The sequence below is a fragment of the Camelina sativa genome, chromosome 17, assembly GCF_000633955.1.
Source record: "Camelina sativa cultivar DH55 chromosome 17, Cs, whole genome shotgun sequence".
NCBI classification, from domain to species: domain Eukaryota; kingdom Viridiplantae; phylum Streptophyta; class Magnoliopsida; order Brassicales; family Brassicaceae; genus Camelina; species Camelina sativa.
Window position 1 is genome coordinate 15,957,992 of NC_025701.1, and position 16,741 is coordinate 15,974,732.

General features: G+C 32.6%; 3 protein-coding genes across 5 annotated transcripts in view; 1 reads left to right on the forward strand and 2 right to left on the reverse strand.

Moving 5' to 3' along the window:
* The window catches only part of LOC104757369 (proline-, glutamic acid- and leucine-rich protein 1-like), a 5,890-nt gene extending 1,023 nt beyond the window's left edge, over positions 1-4,867 (reverse strand). Inside the window, exons 1-13 of one of the 3 annotated variants that reach the window (XM_010480104.2) lie at positions 4,522-4,867; positions 4,292-4,408; positions 4,138-4,202; positions 3,611-3,716; positions 3,229-3,300; positions 2,933-2,992; positions 2,701-2,830; positions 2,436-2,620; positions 1,958-2,142; positions 1,528-1,655; positions 1,154-1,428; positions 747-990; positions 148-659 (exon numbers count right to left, since the gene is read on the reverse strand). In XM_010480104.2, the coding sequence (XP_010478406.1) occupies positions 148-659; positions 747-990; positions 1,154-1,428; positions 1,528-1,655; positions 1,958-2,142; positions 2,436-2,620; positions 2,701-2,830; positions 2,933-2,992; positions 3,229-3,300; positions 3,611-3,716; positions 4,138-4,202; positions 4,292-4,408; positions 4,522-4,788 (2,346 nt within the window). In that variant the 5' untranslated portion in view covers positions 4,789-4,867. Of the gene's footprint in view, positions 1-7; positions 660-746; positions 991-1,153; positions 1,429-1,527; positions 1,656-1,957; positions 2,143-2,435; positions 2,621-2,700; positions 2,831-2,932; positions 2,993-3,228; positions 3,301-3,610; positions 3,717-4,137; positions 4,203-4,291; positions 4,409-4,521 lie in introns of those variants that run through there. The other 2 variants (XM_019239084.1, XM_010480105.2) reach the window with 2 other exon arrangements.
* On the reverse strand, positions 5,207-5,912 carry LOC109129999. The gene has a single exon (XM_019239092.1). The coding sequence runs from the start codon at positions 5,811-5,813 to the stop codon at positions 5,565-5,567; it is 249 nt and encodes an 82-aa protein (XP_019094637.1). The 5' UTR covers positions 5,814-5,912; the 3' UTR covers positions 5,207-5,564.
* LOC109129998 lies at positions 10,255-10,935 on the forward strand. The gene has a single exon (XM_019239091.1). The coding sequence runs from the start codon at positions 10,360-10,362 to the stop codon at positions 10,642-10,644; it is 285 nt and encodes a 94-aa protein (XP_019094636.1). The 5' UTR covers positions 10,255-10,359; the 3' UTR covers positions 10,645-10,935.

The window sequence follows — 16,741 nt, forward strand, 5'->3', positions numbered from 1 at the left end:
GATTGATTTGTTTGTCTTGCACTAAGATTCAGCATCAGAATCAGAGAGAAAATCATCGTCCTTAAGACTAGGAATAGAATCATCATCAGATTCATCTAATGATTCTCTCTTACCAATTGATGCTTCCTCCATCAGACTATCCTTAACCACATAATCCTCTCCCTCCTGAGTCCCACTCACTACTTCTACATAACCGTCTTGGGGAGCCGTAGCATCTTTGTCCGAAATCTGTCCAAGAGATCCCTCAGGAACCTGCACAGGCACATCCGCTTGTTGAACATTCTCTGATGCAACCATATCAGTAGGATCTTGGACACCCAGAGATGTGACAGTAGCTAAATCATTCCCAACTTTCAATCTTTTAGTCTCTTGGAAAGGTAAAGTAGTCTCTAAGGTTCTCTGAATTGCGTTGTTAGAAGGAACGTCCGCATTTGCCAGCCATTTGTTGCATAGATCATCACCATCATGAGCAATACCATTCAACTTATTCGGATTAGGTGTGTTGTGTTTTTGGCTGGCAAGGGAATTGCTTTCTGGAAACAAGTTGCTAAGTGATGGGAGACCGTCAAGTGGAAGTGCCCTCGGATGTATGACAACTTCAAGGGACATGAGAGCTTGAGCACAGAATCCGGCAACTTTCATTCCAGCCTGAAGTTTACCTGTCCAAACATTTCGATATATGCATCAAATATTTCCGGTTCTGGTTTTTAAAGATTAGTTTAAGTCATGCCAACAATCTTAGTTACCTGTTCGGAAAAGCTCAAGCCCTTCAGCTAAAAATGCAGGGCGTACTCGTGATGGAGAAACGAGAGATGCCAAGAAGGCACGGAGTGCTGCAAGCTGAAACTCATCCAGATCTGTAGTCGACTTATTGGGTAAACAATGGTAAGTTTCAGTATTGGCCCATCTCCCTTCACAAGCACTTGTTGCTGTGGTCATTAGAAGATTATCAACACGTTCTCTCCAGCTATCTGATCCCAATGCACCACCCTGAAACAAAAAACAAAGAAAAATATGTGACAACCTATCAAATTGAAATAATGACAGAATTACAAGAAAAAAAATGGTGACTATGAGTAAGAATCCAGAGATTAACTTCCAACAGTGTCGATAAAAAGCGGAATTATAAAAGCAATAAGTTAATAGGGCTTACAATGGTCAGAAGAGTTTCCAGTGCCTCAAGAGATGCAATCTTCAATGTAATTGGGCTACTGGAGTGATTGTGAGGAACTCCCACTTCAAAAGCAGAATTCTCTGCCTCGACTCCTGAATTAGTTGAATGCTTCCTTTTTTTACTGCATGCCTGAAGAACAGCTCCGTTAGTAAGCGACATGTTTTTGTTAGATACCGCATCAACTTCAACACTTCTTGGGTCTAGATCCGCAGAGGCATTAGTGACAACTTCCTGTGCTAGTTGCATTGCCATTCCTGGTCAGAGAACTATATGTTAGCAGAAGTGATCTTGATTTTCATCACATCAACCTGAGAAATGAAATTACAAGCAAAGGCAAGATCTTGTGAAATTACCTATACCCATGGATTTGAGCAAGGTTGTAGTGATTGAGTAGAGCTTTATCCTCAATTCTGGCAATGAACATTTTCTGAAGTAGCTACTAACAAGTCTCACCACAGATGCAGCATATGGTAAAAGTTGGCTGCAAAATGGACAAATAAGAGGATGGTTTTTAAGTTCCTACGGCACAGGAAGATGTAGTAACTATCCATTATTCGGAATCACGAGAAAGTGCAAACTATTATCAGCCAAGACATAAACTACCAAAGGAACAACTCCTTAATTGTGTGTCAATGAAAAAATTAAGGTCAGGTTTGAGGTGAAATACAATCTCTAATGTGTCTGACATGTAAATATATATAGCTTTTGGCAATGAAGTTAACAATCAGGTTAAATGGAAACTATAGTTTCTGCTACTAGCGAGAATGAAAGGAGACCAATTACCTGCGGATACTCTTTATAGTAGCACGCAAGAGTTCCAGAGCAGACGAATGCAAAGTTGGAAGTTCTGCACAAACCAATTCTTGCTGGATCCCTGTCATGAAGGGTGACATGGCTCGAGGTAGAGAGCCATTCACCGCTAGCACTCGCTCAACAAGAGATAATAATGAGCCAACTGGAATATTAATCTGAAGATTAGAATAAAGAATATCAGGATCTTTCAGAAGTAAATGGCAAGTTTGGTTTACGTAGTAGCACATATCAAGAGAGACAGGAGGAGTCTCCTGAGGGGAAAGCAAAACTTTGGACTTGGCATAAGAAGGGACATGCTTAACTTAAGGCTTTAACAATGATGCTGAATCTAGATACCCAAATTGCGACCCTATCTATTTATGACCAAGTACGAAGAAGCTAACTCTCTCCACGTCTAAAATCAAGAGGAATCACAAATATTCCAACCTAAAAGACGATATCACACTACCTTGGATTTGTATGAGCTAGTTAACATCGTTGAACTGCAGAGCATAAGTGCAGACACTCTGGATACAATCAATTGTTCAGAGTTCCACGCTGCATCATCCAAACCCCCATTTTGACCTCCCAAGGGTAAAGGAGAGTCTTTTCCAGGAGGAGTCAATCTTTGGATAGCTTTTGTTCCTTTTGTTTCTGCAACACATGTCATCATGCTCTATCAGGGAAACTATAGTCGCACATAAACAAAATGAACAAAGAAATGAACAAATTACCTTCTTCTAGACCTTGGAAAAAATTATTTAAATGTACGTTTATAGATATCAATAACTTTTGCATCATCAAGGACCAGCTGTCCTCGGTTCCTTTAACTTTGGGGAGCAATGCTAGCAAGTGGGCAAATTTCTGAAGGTTGAGATAGAAGGAAAGAAGTACACGTTAATAGTTTCTTGCTTAGTTGATGCCTTGATGGACAATATGAAGTACAGGACTTAAAAAGATGAATACCTTTAACATATTACAACTGGTTTTCGCAGAAAATATTTTGGAGGCAATAGCGGCTTCAACCTGAAAAGAATTAGCATTTCAAATAAATAAACTCATATTGGTAACATATTACTTGAAATATGTATGGTGATTGTGATAGTGTAGTACCATTGGGATGGAAATAAATGTATAACAAAGTCATATGTGTGTGTATTAATTAGACTATGCACTGTTGTCATGTAGCTATCAAAATACTGATACTAATACATTCGGGAAATTAGACAAACAGAAAATACATTTAAGCCAAGAGAGCTGACCTTGTCATAATTACTGTGGAAGGCAGCAGGAAACAATATTACAACTGTACTTAGCAGATGGACAATGCCTTCCTGAACATCCAACACCAATCAAAAAATCAAATTGAAGATTCTAGCAATGACAGGAGAAGAATAATTGTTGCTGAAGTATGATACTTCCCTAAATTCTTATAGCACTGAGCAGTTATAGTAGGTTATGATTCTGCTACAAAGGATTCAAACAGAGGAACCGATGTATAACTATTAACTCTACATGTTAAACATCTAATTTTACTTTTTAAGTGGTTGAACAGTCTTGGCACAAAACCAAAGATTATAGGATGGAAGCTGACAACTCTTTCTTTTATAATTCCAGGCCTAAGCCTTCTTATATGGCACTTACCCATAGTGCTTCTGAAGAATCTTCTTCCAATAGTTTAATGATAGGTAGGATTACTTTCGCAGCGTGTGAAACTGCATCTTTCTTTGTATTCAAAAATCTAGACAGCCTGTATCAGTTAAAACAAAAATAATATTCGATTTTCAAAAGTTCATTGTTACAAAAAGCTTGAGAAGCAAACCAAGGAAACGGTAGAACATAAAGAAACAAATATAAAAACTGAATAATCATGAGCAATGCAATGCCATATGAGAAGTCTCTTTATATAAAAAGCCTAAGCATTTTCTTGAGGGCTGAATACATATATTTAACAATAAAGTAAAAGAAGAAAGATATAGATCAGCTAAAATTACAGACTCTGCAGAGTGCGGAGAACACCGTTCATAGTTGTCTAAAGTCTAAACTAAATCAATCTGATATACATAGCTTTTCAGTACAAATAACGGCAGACTTTGATCCCATTATCGAACATGAAACAGAGAAATTTTTATAGAAACAAATAGCAAAAACAGATTCATATATATACAGACCTTGTCAGGAGATCAGATATTGAGGTACATGAAGCCACTCGGACGATTCTAGAACTTGCTGGATTCTGTTTGAAAACAAAACAAAACATGAACTTTCAAGAATAAATAGTAGAAGATGTAACAAACCTCATTATAGGAGCAAAGCCAAACATACCTTAAGATGTGATAATAAACTGTTAAACCAAACAGAGTATGAACTAATGAAACGATCTGAGCTGCATTCTTGACAAGTCACTCCCATCAAACTAACACCTACCCAGCATTTATCTGGCTACAACAACAACCAAAACAACAAAATTCACACAAATTAACACCAAAGTTGAGAGCTTTCACCACATAGAGTTAATTGATTCCAAAGAAAGGTCATAGTATACAGATTCGTACCATATCTGAAGAAACCAAAGCCAATAGTCTATTAACCCAATCATCAACGGCTGATTTCGATTTACCATGATGACTCTGGTCAATTGAAGCTAGAGGTGGCTCAGTTAAGAGCTTGTGGGTGGAGATAGTGGATACAACCTTGGAGAGTACTAAAAAGTTGGTCAGAGGCTGCTTCTCATTTGGAACATATTCGGAGAGAAGGTTTTGGAGAATCTTGGGTTTTAATCTTGAGTCACACATGTCTTCAAAACGCTCAAAAGACGCCATTGAAGCAGCGGATGAAGAGATTAGGGGTTTTTGGTGAGATTAGGGTTTAAGAACTGAAGCGGACACAGAGGTGGCTTTGAGATTTTTGATGTTAGAGAGACAAGGTTTAAGCGAATCAGGTTTGGTTTATCGGTTAAATCGAATCGAACCGGTAATCTTGACGGTTTGTTGAACCGAGTGTAATTTGTCTTGTGTTTAACCGGATGTACCTTTACATTGTAATCCAAATTGGGGGACAATATCCTCAAATTGAAATTTCCTTTTTATTATTATTATTTTTTTTTTTTTGGTAGGGATTTCCTTTTATTAATTTTATAGTACCAAATTTTCATTTTGTACCTAAGTAACAAAAATCAAGATTTCTGTAGGAAAATTTAATATATATCCTTTAATTTGGTGATTTAAACCGCCAAATCGGTAAGACTAATAAACAAATCTTTGTAACAAGAATATGAATATTACAGAAGTAAATTCTTATTCAATAATTTAAAAAAAACATGTTCTTAGGGTTGCGAAACCAATAAGAACATATTTTCAAACAACAGTTTCACAAGATTAATTATTATCTGGTGGAAACTATAAAAAGGAAGAAAAAAAAACTTGAAATGACTTCTGAAAAAAAGCACCAAGCCATAAATTACAAGAAAAAAATACTTGCACTTAAATGACATCACTAACTTATCTATTACAAGAAAACACACAATACTTGTGGTGAAGGATGATCAAGGGCACTTGTAGCTTCGGTAAAACAGAGAAGAGACTTGTTTCTTGATGTCTTAGAAACAAGAGGTCGCTGGACACACCAAAAGAGAATCCAACGAAGGGGCAATGCTTGGATGATCATCCTCTGGTGCTATCTCATCCTCGAGAATCATTTCGAGAGTTTTGGCAGAGATCATGAGGCGGCACCTACGTATGGCTGAGGCACGGTTCGCAGTCACGGCAGAGAATGGAGTCAGAGGTTGAGGTGCGAGAGCCTGTTGGTCTGGTCGGAAGACGAAAAGGGTGTTTTGAGTATTAATCATTTTGAAAAAGGGTTTTGTGTTTCTTAAGGCTGAACTAAAGTGTTTAGGAGTAAGGACTAGTGAAGCTTTTTGTTTTGCTTTGGGTTGTTGTAAATGTTGTTGATTTGGAAGATGGGTTTCTCTGTTTATATAGGAGTTGCCTAGCCGAGATTGCCCTCATTTTCTTTTTAGTCCTTATTTATCTTAGTGAAAAATAAAAGTGCCAACATAATATACATCCCATATATAATAAAAGAGAAGTACACAACTTTTTATTTTGTAGACTATATAATTTGTATAAGTTTGTTACAAAATAGTTTATAAATTAAATATAGGTTGGTTACAAAAAACGATATAGATTAATTGGTCAATCTGTGGAATACACTTAAAAATATCCCAAAGAATCCTATTAAAAAGAATATTCCAATCCCATATATAATAAAAAGGAAGTACACAACTTTTTATTTTGTAGACTATATAATTTGTATAAGTTTGTTACAAAATAGTTTATAAATTAAATATAGGTTGGTTACAAAAAACGATTATAGATTAATTGGTCAATCTGTGGAATACACTTAAAAATATCCCAAAGAATCCTCTTAAAGAGAATATTCCAATGATTTATACAATTTCCAAAATAAATTTTTTAGTATTCTATGTATTGTTACAAAAAAATATACTGTTAGGCGTAAAAAAAGTGTTGGCAATTTATCACACTTAATCGTGATTTCCAAGATCTTATTGTGCAGTTAAAAATAAAATCTTATCTAAGCACGGATCATATTAAAACACTCTCACCAAACATGTTCAAAAATTAAAATAAAAACAAACAACAAACATAATCATTTCTCATACATAAAATTACAAAATTAACAATATAAAACTTACAAAATAGATGTTTTTTACAAACATCATATTTAGCATATGATTTTCCTGCATAATGTTTTATCAAAAAAAAACTTTTAAAAACAATCATATGAATTATATTTATTCTAAAATTATAATATAAATAAAAGAAATTTCAACCCATGCTCCAGCGCGGGTCCTAATCTAGTGTAAACAGTAAAACTCTATTTAAGCACAGAAAGAAAATTAATTAATAATCTATTTTTCTAAATTATAGATTTACTTCTATAGTAAAATTGTAATAAAAATTGTATTTGTTGTCCCAATTTTATAGATTTTTTTTCTTAAAACTTTGTTAGCTTTTATCAGATTATTTACCATCGATGTATATAAGTCGTATACATACAAGTAGTAATTTTTTTAATGATTTAGATAAAAGTAAAATTTTCTAATATGACATATAATGTAGAAGTAATTAAACTGAAGAAATTCTCAAACAAAAAATAATATATTTTTATTATGTAGATATGATAATTTATATAACTTAATTATACCTAAAATTCTAATTCCGTTGCTACAACTAAAGAACTACGCAATGAAATGTTTGCATGCTAGTACAAAATATGGCAATATTACTAGCTAGTAGTATAATCATCAATTATCATCATGTTTTCGTATTGGCTATCGCTAGTACTCATCCACACTAGTGTAGATATTGTTTCGATGTTCTATCTTATCAATATAATATACTCAAATCAAATGTATAGTTTATCAACTTTTGGAACGCAATTTTCGTAAATTTACTCCCCAAAACAATTCGATAAACACTATAAAGATGAAAATAATCCCTTATTACTTGAATAAATTGGATGGACGTCAATGCTAAAGGACCAAAAAAAAGACAGCACTAAAGAACTTTATGAATTAAATGCATGTTTTGGACATACATCAAAGAGTTTTCAATATTCAGCTAGCGTCTTCCTTCTTCTTGATTTCTCTCAAAGTACAAAAGCTAAATAGCGATATGTTTTTGATATATGAAATAGCGATAAGAAGACAATATTATTGGTGCAAGTTGTTTACTTTTGTCTTTTCGATCGGTTGAAACATGGCCAGCTTTTTATGAGTTAAACAACGATATGTGTTGCCCTATCTCATTAACATATATATGAAAAATTTAAGTTTTTTTTGTTTATGTGTAACTATTTTGTATATGAATAAAGATAAGGAATCCGAAACAATTAAATAATTATTGACAAGAACTAAATTCTCCAAACCTCAAAAAAAACTTTTTACAGTAAAAACCCTTGATTCCTTAATTCAAAAGTAACATATTATAAGCATAAACAAAGTCGAATTGAAGAACTAACATTGTTCCACAAAACTAGTCTTCCTAGAGGTGAACTTTGTATTTGCTGATAAACCAAAACCAGAACCTTAACAGATATGATTCCCTCATGTGCCTAAAATCTAATCCAGGTTTCTTGAACTTGTTATATCTTCAAATGCTATACGTCAGCTATTCGCTCTTTTTGGCCATCCTAAAATTAATATCAGATTGGATGAGTTCCCACGACATATATGTCTCTCTTATTTATGTCCCAACATATTCCTCCCATAGTCTCATGTTTCATCAGAATTGTTTTGCTCTGAGTCTCTATACTTAACGTTCATTATCATATGTTTGTACTCGTCATGCTTACGGTCTAATTATCGAAGCAACCGCGTGAAATTGTATAAGAGGTCGATGGGGCTAGATTACAAGATGTGCTCTTTTTACGCTTTTATCTCCCGTTTCATTTTCGGAAATATATCATGTGGGCAAGGGACCCTCCAAATATAGAAAATAAAAGAAGTTTGGTGTTTTCTGCAAAACCTTTGTCTCGACTAGGGCAAAAATTGATGGCAAAAAGTGTGAAAACTCTCCTTTTTCTTTAGCCGGTGGCTTGTGCCGTGTTTCTGACGGCAAATATGAGCTAGAGAGGTCCGTCTATAACAGTGACTGCTTTTGGCCGTCACTGCCGTATTGAGATAAGACCACAAATAGGTACATATCCAAATCATATACTAATTTAGGCTGAAGCTAGCAGGGAAAACCAAAATAAAATATAAGCTCAAGCACATATCAGATTAGAGATGGCGTGGTCCTCAGATCTTCAGAGTGTTACACGTGGTAGATATATGACCCAACGGTCGCAACCTATCCTTTTACATTTCCCTTTTTGTACGTCTTTCATGATTTAAGTCAATTTTGCACTTACTGCGTATAGATCGGTATACATTTATCAGTTTTAGACTTTTAGTTGGTATAATATTAAATTTAACACAAAATTTGTAACTTCTTTATCGGGTAAGGTGGTCCTAATAAGTTGATATATTAAAGAAACAATAATGAAGTTTGGCTAGTTAGTGAAATTCCAAATGTGAAAACCAAATTGTTATGACTTCTATGCATGCAGTTTGATTCTTAATGTCCCAGTCTACACAGGTTAACAATGCATTAGGCATATTTAACAAAGTTTTGAGGGTGATGATCAACTACATGAAACGAAAAAAGTAACATTGAATACAAAATTTGTAGTGTAATACTATAATTATAACTTAATTGTGAGTGCCATTGTAGATATGAACACTAAACTCCACTCGGTTGGTGAAGAAACCGCTTTGTGAATATAAATTTTCCTATTTTATCTTTTGAACATATCTTTTGCACTTTGTGATGTACCTTTGTTTACTTTTCTTTACTTTAGTCGCAGAAACAAGTTTTCGGCTTTCACATATTTGAGTCAACAAGTACTCTCTTTTCTTTTCTTTTCTTTTCTTTTCTTTTGTAGACAGGTTCAGAAGGAGAGGTGACGAAGCTTGCTTTTGGTCACTGAAGTCAAGGAATTAGACGGCTATGTTATTTAATACAAAAAGCTAGTGGGCGGCACTAACCGTTAAATTTCTCACATCAGTTTTTGCTTTCTAACTTTAAAGTTTGAAGTTCGACCGTCGTCGACATTTATAATGTGATATGTATTGTCATATGAACTCGCAGAAAAAAATTATAATTGTTTCAACCATTAAGACAATAAACTCTCCATTAATGGTAAATACCTCCAAATAAACTGAGCCAACTTTTTTATGCCATATCTTGCGGTGATCTTAAAATAAAAACCTGTTGATTGCAACTTCTGATTCAAAACCACCATAACTAAAATTTAACCACTTTTTCCAAACGTTTTTTCTCCAACCAAAATATACAACCATCCAAGTGCAACTTGTTTTGATATGTTATTAAGTGTAACTACTTAAACCAATATCAATTTATTCACCAAAAAAAAAAAAGTCCCCAATTTGAGCAAATATATATAACATTAGTTTTATTTGCGGATAAAAGTATATAACAATAATTTCATGTTCTACATTATACTATTCAACACGTGTCACGATTCTGAAGTCAAGGTCTTTATCAAAATCCAATATACTGTATACCAATAAGAAAAAGAAAAAAAAAATACAAAATTATCTAGTCTCTGACGAGTATCCACCATAGGAAAATATAATTGTTAAAAATCACTAAAATAATAATTTTATTTTCACAAAGTCAATAAAAACAATGAAAGATATGATTTGTCACCTAACTATAAAATCCATCCTCCCAAACCAAGTCCATCCATCATCTTCTCTCATCATCGATCATCACCACTCTGTTCTAATCCTTTTAAATTTCAAGATCATGGCGAGCTCACGACTGGCGAGATTCATTACAGAGGTTGCACCACCACAATTTGTCTCGGTGATGCGGAGGAGGACGGCTAAGGTACTCGACACCATCAAGGAGGAAGAAAGAGAAGTTGGCACTGATTCCATATTTTCTTCGAAGATCATCTCCTCAGGCTCACCCTTTACTTCTCCTTATCCCTCCGCTGTTTCTTCAGCTTCTTCTTCTTCATCCAGTTCCGGTCTCAAAAATTTCCCGATTATCGAGAACCGGAGTTCTTTTCCGGTTTTCAAGAACTGAACCAATTTTCAGATGTAAATTATACCTATATTTCTATATGTATGCATGGAAATGTTTTGTCTATTCGATTACGTTGTAATCAGAATTGTGTCTATGTGTGTTGAGTTTGATTTCCCGGTGAGCTCCGGTGAATTCGGATGATCAGAGTTTTATTCCCAAGTGGGTTGATCAAAGAATTGTTGTGTACGTAGTCAAATATGTGGAAGGGACTCTGTTCGATGTCGTTTTCAATTTATTGTTTTTTTTATATGAAATGAGCCCAAAAAAAAATTTAGGCTATTGTTATTTTCATTTACTTGTTGAAATTTCTACAATCTCTACTTTTGACCGTATCACATGATTGTTCTGTTAGTATGCATATATGCCCATGATAGTTAAAAGCGCAAAACAATGGGTCCGATTGGTAACGTATAGAAAACTATACAAAAAAACTGTAAGCTGGAGCTATAAGTTTTTAGTGAATAGTGTAAAACTGTAAGAAAAAGCTGTACATAAAAATTGTATGAAAAAGCTGAGAGTAAAATTTTTGGTAAAGTTTTTGTGATTGGTAAATATTAAAACTGTATATTTGTAAAGCTTTTAAAAACAGTTACCAGTCAAACCCAATGTGGTTTTGTGAATGGTTCTATCTTTAAACCAAGTGAATATTACGTGGTGACTTGGAGGATTGGTGGCCAACTCTTCTTGAGAGTGAATAGTCAAGGATTACTAAGTCAATTATATTTTATATGAGAGAAATGATTTGCACTTAGAATGCGATATTATATGTAATATATAGATATTTTTGAATACCGTAAGAAATTTGTGGATAGAATTATAGAAAATTTAGAGAAAGTTATGTTATCGACTGACTGTTACAAATCTAGTATATGCTCCACGCCACTAGCTTGGAAGTTGCAAAGGGATATGTGGCAACACATTAGACGTCGGTACATCATACAACAAAAAGGACATCTTGATTAATTATTCGTTTCACCTAATGTTTGTCATGTATACACTATATAATTAGTTTAAAGTTATACAATTTTTCAAGTCAAACGTTTCTAGAAAACGTGGCAAGTTCATGCATGAATCTGTGTTTGTCCCTCAGCTCGTGATTATGTGTTCTTTATCATAATTAAATGGTATTAAAAGAATGTAACTATACGGTCCGAAACAAGATCGCTCATCAATGACGTCGAAAAGGTTGTTAAATTAATATCGTTTTTCAAGTTAAGTAATGAAACCTTTCTTTTTATCCGTAGGATTGACGAATCATGGTCGAGACTCGAAAGATATATAGTACAACGAGTAAAATAATGAGTTTAAAGACAAACATCTTGAATAAATGGTGTCAACTCCATATATGAGTTTCGGGTTCCACTCTCCTGCATTCTTCTCACAGCTCACGCATGTTACTGCCAATGATCGAGTCGCCCTTACTGGCATGGTCTCAATGATAATCAGCGGTGCCCTTTGCTTAGTTTACTGAATAGCGTAAGCAGCCCTTTACCAAAACCTTATATATTGTGTTTTTTTTTAGGTTTTTGATCGGGACGTTTTGATTCATAAAGGGGGGTATTGGTGGTGATTCATATAATCATACACTATACTAGATCTGAACTGAGTGTGCATTGTTAACGAAAACTAGGCATCTTTGTTAAAGTTTTATAGTCTCGCTAAATTATAACTCAAACATATTTTTGTCAAAGAAGACAAACATATATAAAACGATTATGATTATAACTCAAACGCACTCCACTCAACCGATTAAAATGAATATTGTTTCATTCTATTATAATTGGATTCACTTATATATGGTCTTATAACATGTAAGAAACTAATTAAGGCTCCCATCGGTAACCTGATATAATCTCATAACAACACAAACTGCAGAATAAAAACTCGAATAATGAACATTCCAAAAATAAAAAAATGGCAGAATTAAATAACTTAGAAAACGTAAATTAATTATGCTATCATGTGTTACCTATCGGAATTCGGAACTTAAGAGTATTGCAAAATTTGTTTTCTCGCCAATAATATTAATCATTGCAAAACTAATACCAAATCATTTTAATTACGCAAAAAACAAGGTCTTGATTGGCTCCAACAGACACTCTTAACATGATTGTTTCTGTTAAGGTCCGTTAATTTAGTTTTTCTTTTTTTGCGGTCATCGATATATCAAAATCAAACACGGACTCGTGGGTCGGTATATAATTTTGTTTCCGAGGTCAAATATAATAATGACAGACGAGGAATATACGTTTCTTTATAAGAAAGTCACATAGCTCATGCTTTTTTATTATTGTAATTATAACTTGGAACCACAATTTAAACTGATTTTTAGGGTTTATAAAAAACTAGCTAAATCTTTTATAAACAATGTTCGACTGATTACAGTTATAGTGATGGTATTTGAAAATATAGGAAATATATTAAACGACTAAACCAGTACTAATATGAATATAAGATAACTTTTTTCTAGAGTAATGGCATCATGGGCATAATGTTATAAATATTTTAAAGTCAAACCTTTCTAGAAAACGTGGCAAGTTCATGGATCTACATTTGCCCATCAATGATTTTGTTCTCTTATTATATGGTGATAGGAGGATGATTCCTTCTTCATGAAAACAATACATTTCTTCTTCTCATTATAATAACAGAAGAAACCAAACTATATGGGTTGACTACTAAAGAAGTATATCTATTTTAGATTGATAAATATATTTGAAACCATGAATACAAAATCCAGATTAGAACAATAACACTATACTTTACAATAGAACATTATTTCTTATAGAGAAAACACAAACACGTAATCTAGATACAAGATTCTAAACATATGATCAAACCATGGAATTTTATTGTTTAATGCTATGGTTTGTACTAATGCATTGTTTAATGGCTTGTATCAATGCCCCTTTGTAAACGATTTAGGCTTGAAAAGGGCACGTGGCTCTTTGATAAAACTGCTAACGGCTTTTCCATAACATCAAAAGTTGAATTGGACGTTTCAAAACTTATCAATATAAGTTTATTAGATTTAATATAATAAGATCCTCTAACATTTTATAAGTCTCATAAGTATATGTTTGGAATCTCGGAGTATAAAAGGATAATACTGGATAAATGCTGGAAGCTAATTGGATAAGTGGTAGTAGAAGCTTCTTTTCTTGGTCTAAAGTTTCGATCCCCACATAAATATCATTCTGATGTTAAGACACTCGTTCTAAAGTTTTGAGTTCGAATGGTTATTGATGCGGATAAATTTATTTGTGGATTATACTGTTTTTCATTTTCTAATCATAAATTATATTTGCAGAAGACAAATTCAATTTTTTTTAAAACATATAGAATTGATGTGTAGTGATTCGTTGTCTATATAAAAAATAAAGTAAACTAAAACTGCCGATGGATTTATTCACTTCAGTCATCGTAACCTTGACATTAAACTATTTTCCGATATAAAATTTAGGGAAATTCTCAAAAATACCACCAAAATAAGTTTTTGTTCCAAATTTAGCACAACATCTCTAAAATTCCAAAAATAGCACTAATTAATCTTCTAAAATTAAATCCTAAATTCAAAATACTAAACCCTACCCTTCAAAACTATACCTTAAATGTGAAATTGAGAACTCATACATAAAAAAAATTAATTCTAAATATTTTAATGTGTTAAATAGTGCTATTTTTGAAAATTTGTGGAATGTGTGCTATAGCTGTCCTTAAAACTTGGTTTAGTGCTAGTTTAGGGTATTTCTCTAAAATTTCTGCCAAGAAAAAATATATGGCAAATCAATTTTATTTTCCTCATAGAATCATTCATAGCTACCAGCTTCAGAAAAAAAAAAAGGATCCTTGTCAAATCATATGTATTGAGTTCAACACTATCTTTATAGTTACATAATGTGTTTAATGATAAGAGATACATTTGCATTAATGGATGATTGACATGGGCATGTTTATAGGAAGATCAGTTTAGGGTGTTCTTAGAGTATAAATATTGTAAAAATAATGTAAGATCACTAGTTAAGAACTTTTGTTAAGAAGTTAGTTATTGGGAGAACATGTGTAAGATCTTAAGATTTAATAATATAATATTTTTATAGAAATTTAAGAATGTTTAATAAATACATAGATTAATGTTTAATAAATAATTTAAGAATGTTTAATACTATTTAATAATATAATGTTTATTAATATTCTTAAACATATTACAATTATAAAAATTTATAAAATAACATTTTAATTGCAAACTTATAAAACTTTTACTAAAATTCAAAATAAAATGCCATATTTTTATGAAACAAAAGAAAAAACATTGTAAATAATTTTTTTTATAAAAACAAACATATTATTTAATTAATTAAACAAGACAAACATTATATTTAATTAATTCTTTCCAATCCGAGAGAGACACATCACACAAGATCAGGCCCAAGAACAGTTATAGAATAAGATCAATGAGCCTGATCTTAAGTCCACTATTCAATTATTTTCATTTTTAAAATGCCTAAAAAACCCCCATCTGATATACCAATAAACATGGCCTAAGTCATAACTTTTGGAACAATACTTGGGGTTCACTCCTAGGGGGTGAACCTCTCCCTTCACCTCCTTATAAAATAAGAAGATAAAATCTGTATATATTATTATAAAATTAAAAACTTAAGCCGTTTTTTAATAAATCCAAACCGATATATATGAAATCTAAACCCTAACCATCTCATTTGTGAACCCAAACCGATATATATAACTTCGTTCTACTTGTAAAATCTAAACCCTAACCATCTCATTTGTGAACCGAAACCGACATATAATTTCGTTCTAATTGTGAAATCTAAATCCTGACATCTCATTTGTGAACCCAAACCGACATATAATTTTGTTCTACTTGTAAATCTAAACCCTAACCATCTCATTTGTGAACCCAAACCGACATATAATTTCGTTCTAATTGTAAAATCTAATCCCTAACCACCTCAATTGTAAACCCAAACNTCCCTAACCACCTCATTTGTAAACCCAAACCGACATATAATTTTGTTCTACTTGTAAAATCTAAACCCTAACCATCTCATTTGTGAACCGAAACCGACATATAATTTCGTTCTAATTGTGAAATCTAAATCCTGACATCTCATTTGTGAACCCAAACCGACATATAATTTTGTTCTACTTGTAAATCTAAACCCTAACCATCTCATTTGTGAACCCAAACCGACATATAATTTCGTTCTAATTGTAAAATCTAATCCCTAACCACCTCATTTGTAAACCCAAACCGACATATAATTTTGTTCTACTTGTAAAATCTAAACCCTAACCATCTCATTTGTGAACCGAAACCGACATATAATTTCGTTCTAATTGTAAAATCTAAACCCTAACCACCTCAATTGTAAACCCAAACCGACATATAATTTTGTTTTAATTGTAAAATTAAACCCTAACCATCTCATTTGTAAACCCAAACCGATATATAATTTCGTTTTAATTATAAAATCTAAACCCTAACCACTTTATTTGTAAACTCAAACCGACATATAATTTTACTTTAGTTTTAAAAATTTAAACCAAGCCAAATATTTAACTTTCCTTAATTAAAAGTATACAAAATTTGTTTTCTTAATTTGGATTGCTTTTTAATTTAATTTTGATTTATTTTTTAAATAAAGTATTAGATGGAAGATTCTGATTAGCTGAGAGAAGAGGGAACCTAAGTATTTTTCTAACTTTTGTCAACAAACGTCAAAATACTTTTTTTTTTTTTTGGTTTACATTTGACCCAAAATAACCTCAAATTTTGTTATACCAAATACGAAACCATTTTCATTGTAATTAAAAAGGAACTAAATTCTCATCATATATTGGATACAAACGTTATAAAGAAATAAATAATCACTGTATTACCAAGAAGATAAAAAAAAAACGCTTACTTTAGTAACGGTTTTGACTTTTGCCATTGGAACTTTTCTTACCCAGTTTTTCACACTTTGCATTAATAATAATAAACTCTAACATAAGCCTAGAGAATTATTAGTATTATTAAAAAATGTAACTATAGCATGCGTCAGAAGAAAAGAAAAGAAAAAAAGAGAAATCC

Bases quoted from the DNA above. Each gene is read 5' to 3' on its own strand.
- LOC109129998 (XM_019239091.1), top strand. From the start codon at position 10,360: ATGGCGAGCTCACGACTGGCGAGATTCATTACAGAGGTTGCACCACCA.
- LOC109129999 (XM_019239092.1), bottom strand. From the start codon at position 5,813: ATGATTAATACTCAAAACACCCTTTTCGTCTTCCGACCAGACCAACAG.